Below are 15,020 nucleotides of genomic sequence, written 5' to 3'. Positions count from 1 at the left end.
ATAGTTTCAATATGACCTGGAGACAGGAAAATCATCGATAAACGTAAGACATCTGTTTAATGTTTTGGTCACATTAGATCCCTAAGAAGTAAAGACATAGAAAAAGGAAAAAGAATAACCCAAAATAAGATCACTAGGTGAAACCTTTGCTAACCTAAGAGTTTAAATCAACTATTCAATTGTATTATTCACCATCACCCTCCTAAGTAATGGAAAAGCCTGAGAATAGGAGGTCTGGAACAAAAACATCCGAAGAACAAATTTACTATGTTAGTTGAGTGAATTACTGTCACTGAATATTAGATTACATAGAAAAGGAAAAGCTTATAAACATGCTTTTTGGGGTAGATTTTACTTTGTGAAGTTGCTGAGGATATTATTTTTGTTTTTAGATGGTAAAGACATATATAGTTTCTATAGACACAGAAACTACACCTTATGGTAAGGCCATATTCAAGCTGGACTTTTACTTCTTGATTTCTTTCTACTATTTACTATTTTCTACTATTTACTTGCATCCATTCAAATACATAAAACAGAATAACAATGAGAGACTCTGTAGGAAGGATGAGAGGAAAAGGTAAGGACCTTCAGAAATCTCTGAGCTGCCAAACTATGATTTGGAGCAAGAACACCCAACTCTCCCCCATTACCTCAAGGTACATTTAAAAACTTCTCAAAACACAATTATTTAGATTGACTTTAATTATAAAAAATATATTCAAAGTTCCACTTTTTGGACTGTTTTGTGAAATGTGAACAGGATGGGTTATGAGCTAAGAGAAGGGAGAAAAACATACACACTTTGAGAACATTTAACATCTTGAAATCAGAATACTAAGAACCAGAAATTTTTTGACAGTTCCTTGCTGGAGAAACTGAACCTACCAGCCAAAGTCTTTCCTTACTATCCAAGAGCGCAATTCAATAAATAAGAATCGAAGGTAATCAACGATCGTGAGAAGCAAGCCCAGAGCCGCGCTGCCCTCCTGCCCAGGCTTTGGAGGCCTCCTCTCTTCTCCCATTTGCTCCACACCATCTTTCTCTTTGCTTTGATTTCTTCGTGAAATGAGGCTTCTTTATACAAGAACTCTGCTTTTCCTTATTATGGCCTAAAAGCTTTGTTCAATCTTATAGTGAATTCTTCAAAAGCAGACCTTTTTTTTGTAGGAAAAAAGCTCTATTTCTCTAGTCTATGATACCAAATTGATCATAAGACTGTGGACTTTTCCTTGCCTTCTCAGAAGACTAAAACTTCATTTCTCTTTTGGAGGTAAAGAAACTGGGCTATAATATGAAAAAGTCCATAAAGTACTTTCTGACTAGAACCACATCTTTCATACATCTAAAAATGTAACAAATATTAATGTTCAGTTTGAACGTTTATTTTTAGATAAACTGTATTGTTTATGAATTTAGTTTAGAAACCGAGAGGGAAGTGACCATCAATATAATCCTATCAGGACAGGAAGCTAGAGATTTCTCAGACAAAGTTTCGCAGTTATATACCAACATTTCAAATCCTAGACAGGCAAAACTAGCTACAATCACTCAGATATAAATGTAAGTTGGACAAGTTGGCTTTAAAAGGCATTAAAACATTAGCATCACCTAGCCTCCCTCATGGCTATTAAAAACACTCGTAAGGGATAAAAAAGAAGGTGAGGATGGAGGGGGACAAGCAGGGAGGGGCACCCAACTCCGTGCAGAGCTGACCTTCATTCAGGTCATCGCTACTAAAATACACAAAGCCCTACAGAGACTTGGCCACAAAATAACAGAGCCATGTAACAAAGGTTTCCTCTGCTCTGTGTAGGCACTTGAAAATACCGGAGGCAAAGGGAAAAAATTTTTCAACTCTCAATCTGAGTTTTAAACACATAGAGCATAACTGTAATTGTACATAGAGCATAACTGTAATTGATCCTCAAAAACTCAACAGCAGAAATTGGTACATGGCTCATGACGAGACCTTGTCTGCAATGAAGAAAACTTCAGAATTCCTACAAGACGGTCACCAAAAGTCTGGAAGTATCAATATTTCCATGTTAGCAAACATCCATGACAAGGATGAAGTCCTTGCTTTACCCCAGAATGACAATTCTATGGAAACAAGCAGAAAGATTTCATAAGACTAAGAACCTGTCTGGACAGTCCCCTGACTAGTAGCCACATTACTAGGTTAAAACTATGCTGACTTCTCCAGCCATGTTATCTTGACAGCTCTGCAGTTCCAAGGACCAGAACATGGCTTCATTACAGCCAAGGGGCGACTTAAGAACAGGTGACGGATGCTAACTAGGTACCTTTCTAGGCTAATGGATATTTCAGCAAACCTGTACTATTTCCCTAAACTCTAAACATGATACCTGAGAGAAAAGGCTCTGAAATTATTAACCCAGCTACAGACTATTTAGTGTTTATTATCTCTCTCATAGAAAAACGTATTATACCATTAAAAGAGTTTCAGTTTCTTATTTGTCTTTCATATTTTCCAAACTGTGGCCCTTCCTTGGGTTTCAAGAATGACTGCGGAACAGAGATAAACTGAGTTATTTTAAGAAACTACGACCAGATCCTTTCATGTGTCAAAGCAAAATCCCAAAATAAATCCTAAACTTTGACTTTGAAAAGTTAGGCTAAAGGAATGTTCATTTCCTGTCCTCCTAGGATCCACCTGCTTGCTAATGATATTACAAAAATATAACTTTTAAAATGTGAAGGGTAATTTTAATCTCATCAGCCAGCATTTGCCAAAATGTAATATGCACTTGACAGGATTAATAATAGTGGTTCTTTTTTCTGAAGTTCTTCAGCTTGGCTCCAAAAAGAGACAGAAAGAGGTGAAAACCTGGGTGTGTTATTCAAATGCTCCTATTAAAACCAGGAAGCAATACTTCACATTATTTTGAGTCATCACTTTGAAACTACTCTCAACCATGGTATATACGGGTTATTCCAAATCCTAGTTCAGTTTCAAACATCACGGATATTAAGAACTTGAGCCTTGTACAAACAAAAATGAGGCTCAAAACAAAGAGGAATGCTTCCCTACAGATCAAATATTTATTCTATATTTAAATAAGCATAAGATTAAGGATGCTCCAAATGGGATTAAAACAATAACAAAATGTCATTCCACTTCATTATGCGGATAAAGATTTATCCCAGGGGTCGGCCCAGTGGCACAGCAGTTAAGTGTGCATGTTTCACTTCAGCGACCCAGGGTTCACCAGTTCGGATCCCAGGTGCGGGCATGGCACGGCTTGGCATGCCATGCTGTGGTGGGCATCCCACCTATAAAGTAGAGGAAGATGGGCATGGATGTTAGCTCAGGGCCAGTCTTCCTCAGCAAAAAAGAGGAGGATTGGGAGATGTTAGCTCAGGGCTAATCTTCCTAAAAAAAAAAAAAGATTTATCCTATTACATTATGTATACGGTATCACATAGAGGTGGATGGTATTACCAAGCAAAAAGTAATCTTTTCAGGTTTCTTAACATCCAAATAATTTTTTTTAAAGATTTTATTTTTTTCCTTTTTCTCCCCAAAGCCCCCCAGTACATAGTTGTATATTCTTCATTGTGGGTCCTGCTAGTTGTGGCATGCGGGACGCCACCTCAGCGTGGTTTGATAAGCAGTGCCATGTCCGCGCCCAGGATTCGAACCAACAAAACACTGGGCCGCCTGCAACGGAGTGCGCGAACTTAACCACTCAGCCACAGGGCCAGCTCCCCAAATAATTTTTTAATTTGCCAAAAAGAAATCTAATAAATCAAAGGGATCTCATTTCTAAGGATTCTTAGACTATAAACAGAATTTTTAAAGGAGTGACATTTGAGGAGAGTCACTTGGCTTAGTCACTGACCTTTCTTTATCCTTAAATAGGGAGTGGCAATTTCATGATCTTGAGTAGTATGAAAAATATGTCCCTTAAACCTGTAAACCATGGTAAGCTAATAGCCTTTAATAGTCTATATTTATTGCGTCATATATAAGTTCAACTACAATTTGATTCAATTAAAAAATCAAGACACCACCACTGTAATTCTAAAGACTAGCCAAGGATTGTTAAAACTATAAGGGCCACCACATGAGGCACTAAATTTCATCAAAATGGGAACACCAAATTATATTAAAACTACGCACTTTCCAAAACCTGAATGACATGAGAAAACTGACAAAAGACCCAGTGCTTCTCACTAGATCTCTTCCTTCTCTTATCCAAGAAGCTAACACAAATACTGCTACGATATATCCAAATATTTATGGATATGGCTAGCTACCCAAAAGTTTATAAGTTCCTTAAACCTTGCTGAACTGAGGACATAGTAGCACATTAAACGTTACAAAGTATCTCCAAGGATCAGTGCAAATATGTATGCCATTTCCACTGCGTGTACATCTCTCTTCAAAGCACAGGCTAAGTTTAAAAAGGAAAAAACAGTTATATGTATCTGAAAACCAGCAGTGCCAGTTTGAATCACCTCATTTCTATAAAATAACGTTTCACTTCTCTGCCACTCAGATATCTACCATCGACACCTAAAGTAAATCCAAACTTTTAAGACACAAGCAAGCTATTGGTTTTTGAGAGCCTACAACGTACCAAACACCGTGTTAGATATCCTGTATCAGTGCTTCCCAAACCACCTGTAGAGAAGGACCAGCTTTTTTCCGATCCATTGGAGAATAAAACTTTAATAAAATACAATAAAAAACAATTACTACAAAATAAAGTGAAAAAAGACACAAAATACAAGTCCCAAGTTTTACTATTATCTTCAACAGATATAAAATTAATCTAGCAACTGTTCCCAAGTTTCTAAATGCTTATCTCAATTTCTGTACTTACCTTGCCACGACAGGTAACAGGCAGCTCATGGCATGTGGACCACATTTAGAGCAGCACTGCTCCACATGCAATCGATTTAGTTTTCCTAAGTAATTTTAAAAGCCTCCAAGTTCTTAGTAGTGACCACAAAAGGCTAAAGGAATTTGGTGTCTTCTGAAAAAAAAAAAAGAGATCAAATGATCTCAAGACCTTTTGCAGTCCCACAAATTCTACGATTCTGAATGTGAAGATGTGATGTGACTGGTAAGTAAAATCCTCATGCCTAATGACACAGCAACAGAGAAACTAAAAGAGGAAAGGCAGTAAGAAGAGGGGAAAAGAAGCTCAGAGAAAAAAGAATAAGAACTTAACTGGGAGGCAGACACTGACAACTATGAGACGTCGCCAAGTGAGAGGGAAGACACACCAACTACAACAGCATTTATTAGAGAGCTTTCAGGGTGGGGATGCAGGTCTTACAAATCAGTCTCTGAAAATCACACAGAGTACTAATTAAATCTAAGACATGAAGAAAAGGTTAAAATATCCTTAAGAACATAGTTTAGCAAAGAAGAGTCATACATAAAAAAATAAGACTTCTATCAAAAAGATTAAACATTAAATAGCATTCAAAAAAGATTCCTAGGTCCACTATTTCAGAATCCTTATTATACTACTTTTCTGTTACTTCAAAAAGGCTCTGGGCTGGCCCTGTGGCCGAGTGATTAAGTTTGTGCACTCCGCTTTGGCAGCCCAGGGTTTTGCCAGTTTGGATCCTGGGCGCGGACAAGCCAAGCTGAGGTGGATTCCCACATAGTACAACCAGACGGACCCCAACTAAAAATATGAAATTACGTACCGGGAGGCTCAGGGGAGAACAAGGAAAAATAAAATCTTTAAAAAAAAAAAAGCTCATGTATGGTATTCATGGCATTAATACAATTCTAGGCTTCCAGCAGGAGCTCAATAAATACCTATTACAGTGTATTTTACTAATTGCAAATGCCTCAGTATTCTCATCTCTAAAGGATAATTCCTGTAGCATCTATCTCACACGGTTATTTTTAGAGAAATAAAATAATGTGATTGGTTAAACAAAATATGATTCATCCATAAAATAAATTATATATAATCTATTAAAAAGCATTATGTAAATTTTACATATTGATATTAAAAACATATTTATAACAAAGTGTTTAGTATAAGGTACAAACCACATATATAATGTGATCCCAACGACAGAATATTAATGAGGGGGTAGAAACATACGTGCATGTCTGTCTGTGACCATAGGAAAAATGACCAACTCATGACCAGAGAAAAGAAGCTCAAACTAACACTTTGAATTATTATTGATGATACCAAAAAGATTCATTCAAAACATGCGTAAAAAAAATTTGAGGTGGGGGCTGGCCCCGTGGCTGAGTGGTTAAGTTCACACGCTCCGCTGCAGGCAGCCCAGTGTTTCGTTGGTTCGAATCCTGGGCGCGGACATGGTACCACTCATCAGGCCACGCTAAGGCGGTGTCCCACATGCCACAGCTAGAAGGACCCACAACTAAGAATATACAACTATGTACTGGGGGGCTTTGGGGAGAAAAAGGAAAAAAATTAAATCTGTAAAAAAAAAAATTTAGAGGTATCAATTTCTCAGTCATAAATAATGCCAGAAAAACTCATAAAGCTATAAGAGACAGAGATCCAAAACTACATTTGCTAAAAAGAAATCATTTGTGTCACTGCCCATGTGGTAAGAAGGAAGCTTACTACTCAAACACCTGCTATAGATTATGTAGTGTAAGAACTGGTACTCAAAGTGTGGTCCCTGGACCAGTAGCATTGGCATTACCTAGGAGCTGGTTAGAAACTCAGAATCTCAGGTCCCACCCTGGAGCCACTGAATCAGACTCTACATTTTAGCAAGATCCCAAGATGGTTGGTATGCATATAAAGTTTGAGAAGAGCTGCTGCAAAACCCAGAGAGAACTAAGAGGAAGAAATGTACACAGGTACGACAATGGGTTCTTCTTGATGGGCAGAATAGTGATGGCTTTGCTTTGAACCAAATCACATAGACAAGAAATGATTCTTTTCCTCCATACTCTAGGAAGTATCTAGTATAGGTTATAAAACATAAAAATAGCAAAATATTATTTTTACCATCCACAAATTTTTCATCATCAAGGACTTCCCAAAAGATTTTCTGTTTAAAGCATCCATCATCCCATGAATAAAGTTCTCCGGAGGGGCAACTCTCAAGAACTAAATACTTTGACCTTATATCCCCAACACAGAAAAAAAAATGATAGGTTAAGCCTATGGAGAAGGGAAAATATTAGAATATATAAGAGAAAACATATAAAATGTGTAATTAAGATACCCCTTTTTAAAAAAGTCTTTTAAATTCAGTTGGCAGAAATAAATCATACTTGTTCCTATATATCTCTAGCAAAAATAACCAAAAATATTACTCTTGTTGAAGACAAGATCAAGACACAGTACTATTATTCAACTATATGAATAAAGACAAGGATCTTAGTTCTCTAAGTTTTAAAGAACTTGAGGGAAAATATCTATTCATCCATGACAATACATGATTTTAGAACACAACATGCCATCAAAAACTTCAAGGATCCAACACTTGAAATGAATAATGTTTCAATATCAAAGTTTTCCCCACACATATTTTCATTATATGCCATATGCCAGCTGCTATTGTGGGCGCTTAATCCAATTTATCTCACTTAGTCTTCTCATTTACCCTCGAAAGAGGGCATTTTATAACCAAGGAATAGAAGTTCTGCTAGGAGGCAGAGCTGGGCTAAAAGCTGGCTAGCTATGTCAATGCCAAGGCCTATGGGCTCAACCACTAGGCTCGCTCTCTGTATCTGCACACCCCCTGAAGACTCCTGCGTTTTGAAGCTCCAGGTTAGTTATTTGTCACTGACGAGCCACCCCGGTGGTGTGGTGATTGATTAAGTCCACACACTCTGCTTTGGTGGTCTGGGGTTCGCTGGTTCGGATCCTGGGTGCGGACATGGCACCATTTATCAAGCCATGCTGTGACAGCGTCCCACACATAAAATAGAGGAAGACGGGCAAAGATGTTAGCTCAGGGCCACTCTTCCTCAGCAAAAAGAGGAGGATTGGCAGTGGATATTAGGTCAGAGCTAATCTTCCCCAAATAAATAAATAAATATTTGTCACTGACTCAGTATACTATCTTCCTTCAATCCCAGAGGCTATGATATTCCATATAGCCCCACATATTAACATGCATTCTAAAAACAAAAGGCGAAGAAAGAGCCATACAATATAACTTTATACACATTTAAAAACCAATGTTGTGTAAGTTACATATTTGTTTACCATGTGAGTGCCTGTTTAACTCCGGAAGCAAGAAGGGTGACATTTTAGCACCAAATAGAACTATTTAGAGAAAAATGAATCTGTAGGATCAAAATTTGGGAGAAGTGTTCTAATTCTAGTTAACACTGTATGTCCCCCATTTTGTAGAACTACCACACAGTCTTGCAACCAGAGAACCTTTGGAAAAAAAGTCCTCTGTCTCCTCTGCCACAGTATGTGAAGTATCCATCTGTACTCTCTGGAACTGTGCTATGAGTATAACTATACGTATCTGTTTGAAAAGATCCATTGTTTTAGTTTCAAAGCTCTCCCACTGGTTGGCTAACAGGGTAAAACCTCCCTGAGTAATACGCTGTTTTTGTTTTCTAATACGTTAACTTCCTAAGTATTTCATACTTCAATATGCACAAAATACCACCTCTACCACATGCGTGGACTGCTGCCTTATGGGAGCTCACTTCATCCAGAGGGAAGAGCAAAGGTCCTGAGGAGGCGGGGCTTAGGGACCTGCCAGCCTGACCTGTGATGAACACCAGGAGGCCTGGGGGGCTAGAGTGGAGTGGAGGGCAGCAGAAGGGGGCATAGCAGCAGCCAAGGTCCGAGAGGAGTCTGCCATGCATCGACTTGTGCACTGAATACTCCTGCAGGGTACCGACCAGCTAGTAACACCGGCTGCTGCAGGGGAAGGAGGCTAGGAAGGAGACTTCTCCCTGAATTCTTCTTTGAACCTCTGGAACCTTGAACCATGTGTTGCTTTCCTAAAATTTCTGATTAAATAAAGCACCTCACGAAGCAACAGACTACACATATAATTTAGGTATTCTATTACATGATCAGAGATATGGACTTAATGATGCATATAAAACTGAACAATGAAACAATCTTATGCATTTACACAGTTTGAGCATATTCTGAAGCCTCTCATCTGACTTACAGTAAATAAACCTAAATGGTCACATGTGTGTGTTCCAGTACACTTAAAGAGAAGAATCTCATTATTTATAAAAACTATTTCTCTAATTTTTAAAACTTTTCAACAGGATTGACTAAATATCTAACAATAGTCGATTGGGTAAACACATCACTGAACATCCATACAAAGAAATATCACACAGGAATTAATATGTATGCAGGTATTAAAAACTATATTCTCAACAATACTGAATGTTTTGGAGAAATGCTCCCCCAAATAATGTCAATGATAAGTGAAAAAGGAAAAACACAAAATATACATGTAATCATCCTGATTTCTTAAAATATGTCTGTGCGTAAGCGTACATGTATAGAAAAATGTCTGGAGGGAAACACATGAAAATATGAACTTATCTCTCTAGGTGGTGGTAATATGAAGGATTTTATTTTCTTCTTTATAGTTTTTCTACACCTTGCAAATTTTCTAACATTCGAACATTTTAATTTTTTAAATTTTAAGGATTTTGCAATATTTTAAATAAATTATGATTAATAGCCTTATTATGCTAATCAGTAATTAGACCAGGCTAAATTCTATAATATGACTTTTGTGACAGTTCCAGTCCTCAGGGTACTGCCACTCAATAAAAGCTGGTAAATGGTCATAGTTCACTGAAAACCCTGAAAAAAATAATCTCTACACAGACATGTTCAAAATAAATAGAATTGTGCTCAAGTTTACTACTTAATCAAAGAACTAAGTTAAACAAAAATTTATTCAAATTCATTAAGATTTTTAGAATAATGATCAAACCAGGTATTTTCAATTAACTTCCACTAATCTAGCTGTCTTCAGAAATCTCTCAGGGAGTCATTATTCTCTATGCAAAATTCATTATGCTCCACACGAAATCAAAAGTCTTAAGCCTATATTGCTTATCCACATTCCAGCAATAGCAACATTCATTACAACTGTTGGGATGTGTTCTCTCTTATCTAAAATGGAAAGTATAACTGCAACTAAAATTCCTAAAGTCTCACCTGAACTAACTGCCTATTCTTATCTTATTCTCTATTAACGAATTTTTCCTCCCCTGTGTTCTCAACTCACAATATTATTCATTAAATCACACGCTTCACACATTTTAAATGCCCCTTTTGACATTCAGTTCAATCAGCTTCCAATGTTCTACCCCCTACTATATTAGTAGGTACTCAATCATGTACAATATGAAGGGGCTGCCCTCCAAGAGCTTCTAATATAGTAAGGGAGATCAAACATACAAATAAATAACTTTAATATATTTAAGGCAGTGCTATGGAAATACAGAAACGAGGGTGACTGTTTCTAACTGTCGGAACCATGAAAATTTTATGGAGAAATGGCATTTGATCTGCACCTTGAAGGACAAATAGGGTTCCCAAAGTGGACGTGGGGTTCCTCAGGGCAACGGAACCCCATGAGCCAAGACTGTGGGACAGAATGCAGAAAATGAGTAGGGGGCAGGGGGAGAGTAATGAGATAAGACTGGAAAGGTAGAATGGGGGCCAGCCAGGTGGCGCAGCGGTTAAGTGCACATGTTCCGCTTCAGCGGCCAGGGGTTCACCGGTTCGGTCCTGGGTGCAGACATGGCACCGTTTGGCATGCCATGCTGTGGTAGGCGTCCCACATAGAAAGTAGAGGAAGATGGGCACGGATGTTAGCTCAGGGCCAGTCTTCCTCAGCAGAAAGAGGAGGATTGGCAGCAGATGTTAGCTCCGGGCTAATCTTCCTCAAAAAAAAAAAAGGAAAGGTAGAATGGAGCCAAATCATAACTACCTTGAATTAGGAGTTTATTTTGCAGGAAATGGGAAGCCACTGAAGGTCTGGGCAAGGAAGTAATATAACTGTGCTTTAGGATGATTACTCTGACAGCCTTGTGTAGGCTGGGCTATAAAGATCTTATTTAAAATAGCTGCCATTAACTGCTGTCTCAGAGATAACAGGTTATCCTCTGCTACCTAAAGCAGAGGAACAGTGGGAAAACACTCAGAAGAACTAAACTAGAGTCCTAATCTTAGGATTAACTAACTATATGACCTTGGACAAATCACTTTGCTTCTCTAAGCCTTTTTTCCTAAAATAACATCTCCTCTACTGCCTCACAGAGCCACTGAAAGGATACGATGAAAACAGTACGTTTGAAAGCCCCTGGAAGGCTTGCTGGCCATAGTCCTCTATTCAACTCTGTGTTGTAGCATGATGGCAGACAATATGTAAATGAATGGGCTGGTTATGTTCCAATAAAACTTTATTTACAAAAACAGACAGCTGGATATGACCATGAGGGCCATAGTGTGCTGACCTCGGTACAGAGAAACTCTGTCCAATAGAAATACATATGGAATTTAACACTTTCCAGTAGCCACATTTAAAAAGGTAAAAAGAAATAGAGGAAATTAATGTTAGTATTTTTTAATTTAAATAACATATCTTAGTTAACCCATTACATACAAAATATTATCATTTCAACATCTAATCAATTTAGCTACTATTAGTGAGACATTTTACATGTTTTTTCTGCATGAAGTCTTCAAAATCTGATGTGTATCTTACACTTTTAGCACATTTCAATCCTGACCAGCCACACGTGGGCAGTAGCCACTGACTGGACAGCACAGTTCTAGAGGCTATTTAAGTAAAACTGCTAAACTTTGACAATACAAATGTAAAATAACAATTTGAACAATAAAAGAAACCAAAGCATATAATTGTACTCTATAGAGAAGATGAAAGCAAAATGAATTTCAGACTTTAAAAATAATGTTTCTCTGGGGCCAGTCCAGTGGCGTAGTGGTTAAGTTCACACACCGCTTTGGCAGCCTGGGGTTCGCAGGTTCAGATCCTGGGCACAGACCTATACACCACTCATCAAGCCATTCTGAGGCAGCATTCCACATATAAAATAGAGGAGGATCAGCACAGATGTTAGTTCAGGGCCAATCTTCCTCACCCAAAAAAAAAAAAAAAAAGGTGATGATGTTTCTCCTGGGAAGTTAGTGCTTGAGGTCACCTGTTTAAAATGATTCATTATTGCAATATAAGATACCGATATAAAGTATGTTAATGAATTTTTATTCAAGTAGCTTCAGTTGAGCAATATTCTCCCAGACACGGGGAAACAATCCAAAATATGTGGTGAACAAAAAAACTGTTCTATTTCAAAAGAATTGCTTGTCACTTTTTAGCAGATATTTTATTTTCTTAAAACAAAAGCTAGGCGCCAGCCCCAGTGGCCTAGTGGTTAAGTTCAGTGTGCTCTGCTTCTTCAGCCTGGGTTCAGTTCCTGGGTACAGACCTATACTGCTCTGTTGACAGCCATGCTGTGCTGGCAGCCGACATACTGAAAAATGGAGGAAGACTGGCACAGATGTTAGCTCAGGGCCAATGTTCCTCAGCAAAAAAATAATAATAATAATTTTTAAAAGCTTCCTTGTTAACGATACCATGTTTGGCAAACGGGCAAAAACCAGATCACCCAAGAAGATTATTTCTAACTAAGGGATTGCAGCCAGTAGGCAATGGAAAAATTTGTAGGAGGATAACATTTTCCACCACAGAAAATATTAAGAAGTTTCCAAAATGTGGTCACTTTTATTTCAGACAACTGCAAACTATGCTGGTCTTCAGCAAACGTCAGCTGAAAAGGAGAGATGCTCACAGAGTCTGTCTCAGGGGCACTGAACCCTTTGCAGTTTGCTGACGCCTGTTGACCCTTCTCAGATAACATTTTTAAATGCATAAAATAAAATAAATGGGCTTATAAGAAGCCAATTACAGTATACAAAAAACAGTTACCAAAATACTTTAAAAAACCAACTTGCAAAATGAGTAGAGGAGCTTCATTATCAGCACATTGAACAACAAGATCTAACACTTACCAAAACGTCTACGTGACGGTGAGCGTAAACAACACTTCAAGATATGCTCAACAACCGTAATATGACATAAAAATAGCTGTGATTTCTACTGCTTACAAAGTCACAGGTACTGCCAATGCTACTAGGGTTTGTTCACTACATTCATAATCCAAAAAAAGGCTGAATTGCAGCTAAAGGTAGGAGTAAATTATGATATCATTTTTCCCATCCAAGTTCACAGACCCCTGAATTCTATCCATGGATCCCATGGATCCCTGAACTCTATTCAAGTTCAGAACCCCTGAGGGAAAGGAAGCTTTTATTCCAAAAAATGTTTCCTCCAAAGTTCCCCAAATGTATTTTTACCTTTCCACCCATTCTGCTCCTTTCTTGTTTAAACAAACCAGTAGTTAGCTGTCTTTCAGCTACACCACATCTGGATGATCAGGAAGAAATCAGTATCAAGAAAGAAAGAAGATAATTCTTCTCTTATGTACCGCTGTTTTGATGAAAATATGTTGACACAGATTCTCCTTCAACATTCTTAATTATTTTACGTCAAGACTAAGAAAAGCAAACATATCAATAGAGACAGGAGGTCCAGATTTTCAGTTCTGTCCCGTAAATAGCTACATCTATTATATTAGACTTTGTTCATTTGAAATCAGTAAAGCAAACCACAGCGCACAAAGCAAATACAGTAAACACGGAAAGATCCATTACAAACACAAGCTGAATGTTAGCATTTTGTTGGTATAAAACCACTACTTGAATGACGCATCTGTAGTTATCAGCATTACTAACCCTACAATTTGCATAAAATAGTTTGCAAATTATGCATCTCCTTATTGTTAATCTAAAATTGCTACACACTGTGCTATGACCTAGTAATTCAGCCAACTGCACCTCTCGGTAGAAACACTAGGGATTCAAGTGTGTCCACTCCAAAGCATCCCATCACGGAACTTTAATTACTCTACAACTGTGCTTAATAGCACTTTATCAATTCAAAGCTCCACACAAATATTCACCATTATTGGGAGAGGAATCATATAACACTGTAAGAATTCTTTTCAGTTATAAACTGTCAATAGTAACAGGTTGCAGAAACACACTTTAATAATTACTACAAATTCATAATTTACCAAACTTTATTTAAAAAATAATACTCCGTGGGGACAGCCCGGGGGCACAGCAGTTAAGTCCACACGTTCTGCTTCGAGGGCCCGGGGTTTGCCAGTTCGGATCTGGGGTGCGGACATGGCACCACTTGGCAAAAGCCATGCTGTGGTAGGCTTTCTATGTGGTAGGTCCCACACAGAAAGTAGAGGAAGATGGGCACGGATGTTAGCTCAGGGCTAGGTTTCCTCAGCAAAAAGAGGAGGACTGGCAGCAGATGTTAGCTCAGGGCTAATCTTCCTCAAAAAAATAAATAAATAAATAAAAATAACACTCCAAATGCTAAAAATCTTTTGGTCTCCTAATAATATTTATTATTATTATTATATATCATACATAAAAATATGAATTAAAGGAAATAGTAAAACATTAATTAATATGGCTACTTCTGGATGGCGCAATCAAAGGATCTTTCTCTTCTCCCCCACACTTTCAGGTCTTTTCTCTATTTTCTACAACATCCATGTATTACTTCTTTATAATCAAAAAAGTTTTGGGGTCGGCCCCACTGCACAGTGGTTGAGTTTGGCGCACCCTGCTTCAGCGGCCCAGGTTCATGGGTTCAGATCCCAGGCGTGGACCTACACCACTCAGCCATGCTGTGGTGGCAATGCACATATAAAGTGGAGGAAGACTGGCACAGATGTTAGCTCAGGGCTAATCTTCCTCAGCAAAAAAAAAAAAATGCTTTGCATTGCATAAAAATACAATCAACTTAATATCTGTTATTTTTCATATAGGTCAAAAAAAAGTAGAATTATTCCCCATATTGGCATGTAAGATAGAAGACTTTTAAGACTCTCTTGAGTCCAAACAGTCTGCCTAAGA

General features: G+C 37.9%; 1 protein-coding gene across 12 annotated transcripts in view; it reads right to left on the bottom strand.

Moving 5' to 3' along the window:
- Positions 1 to 15,020, bottom strand: part of HECTD4 (HECT domain E3 ubiquitin protein ligase 4) — a 185,114-nt gene that overhangs the window by 157,967 nt on the left and 12,127 nt on the right. For 2 of the 12 annotated variants that reach the window (XM_070628857.1, XM_070628858.1), the window contains exon 1: positions 4,854 to 5,001. The exons of the other annotated variants lie outside the window; for them this stretch is intronic. In XM_070628857.1, coding sequence (XP_070484958.1) covers positions 4,854 to 4,898 — 45 coding nt within the window. In that variant the 5' untranslated portion in view covers positions 4,899 to 5,001. Of the gene's footprint in view, positions 1 to 4,853; positions 5,002 to 15,020 lie in introns of those variants that run through there. 12 annotated transcript variants of the gene reach the window in all.

Source organism: Equus przewalskii, chromosome 7 (genome assembly GCF_037783145.1).
Source record: "Equus przewalskii isolate Varuska chromosome 7, EquPr2, whole genome shotgun sequence".
NCBI lineage: Eukaryota > Metazoa > Chordata > Mammalia > Perissodactyla > Equidae > Equus > Equus przewalskii.
This window is presented reverse-complemented; position numbering and strand designations above follow the sequence as displayed.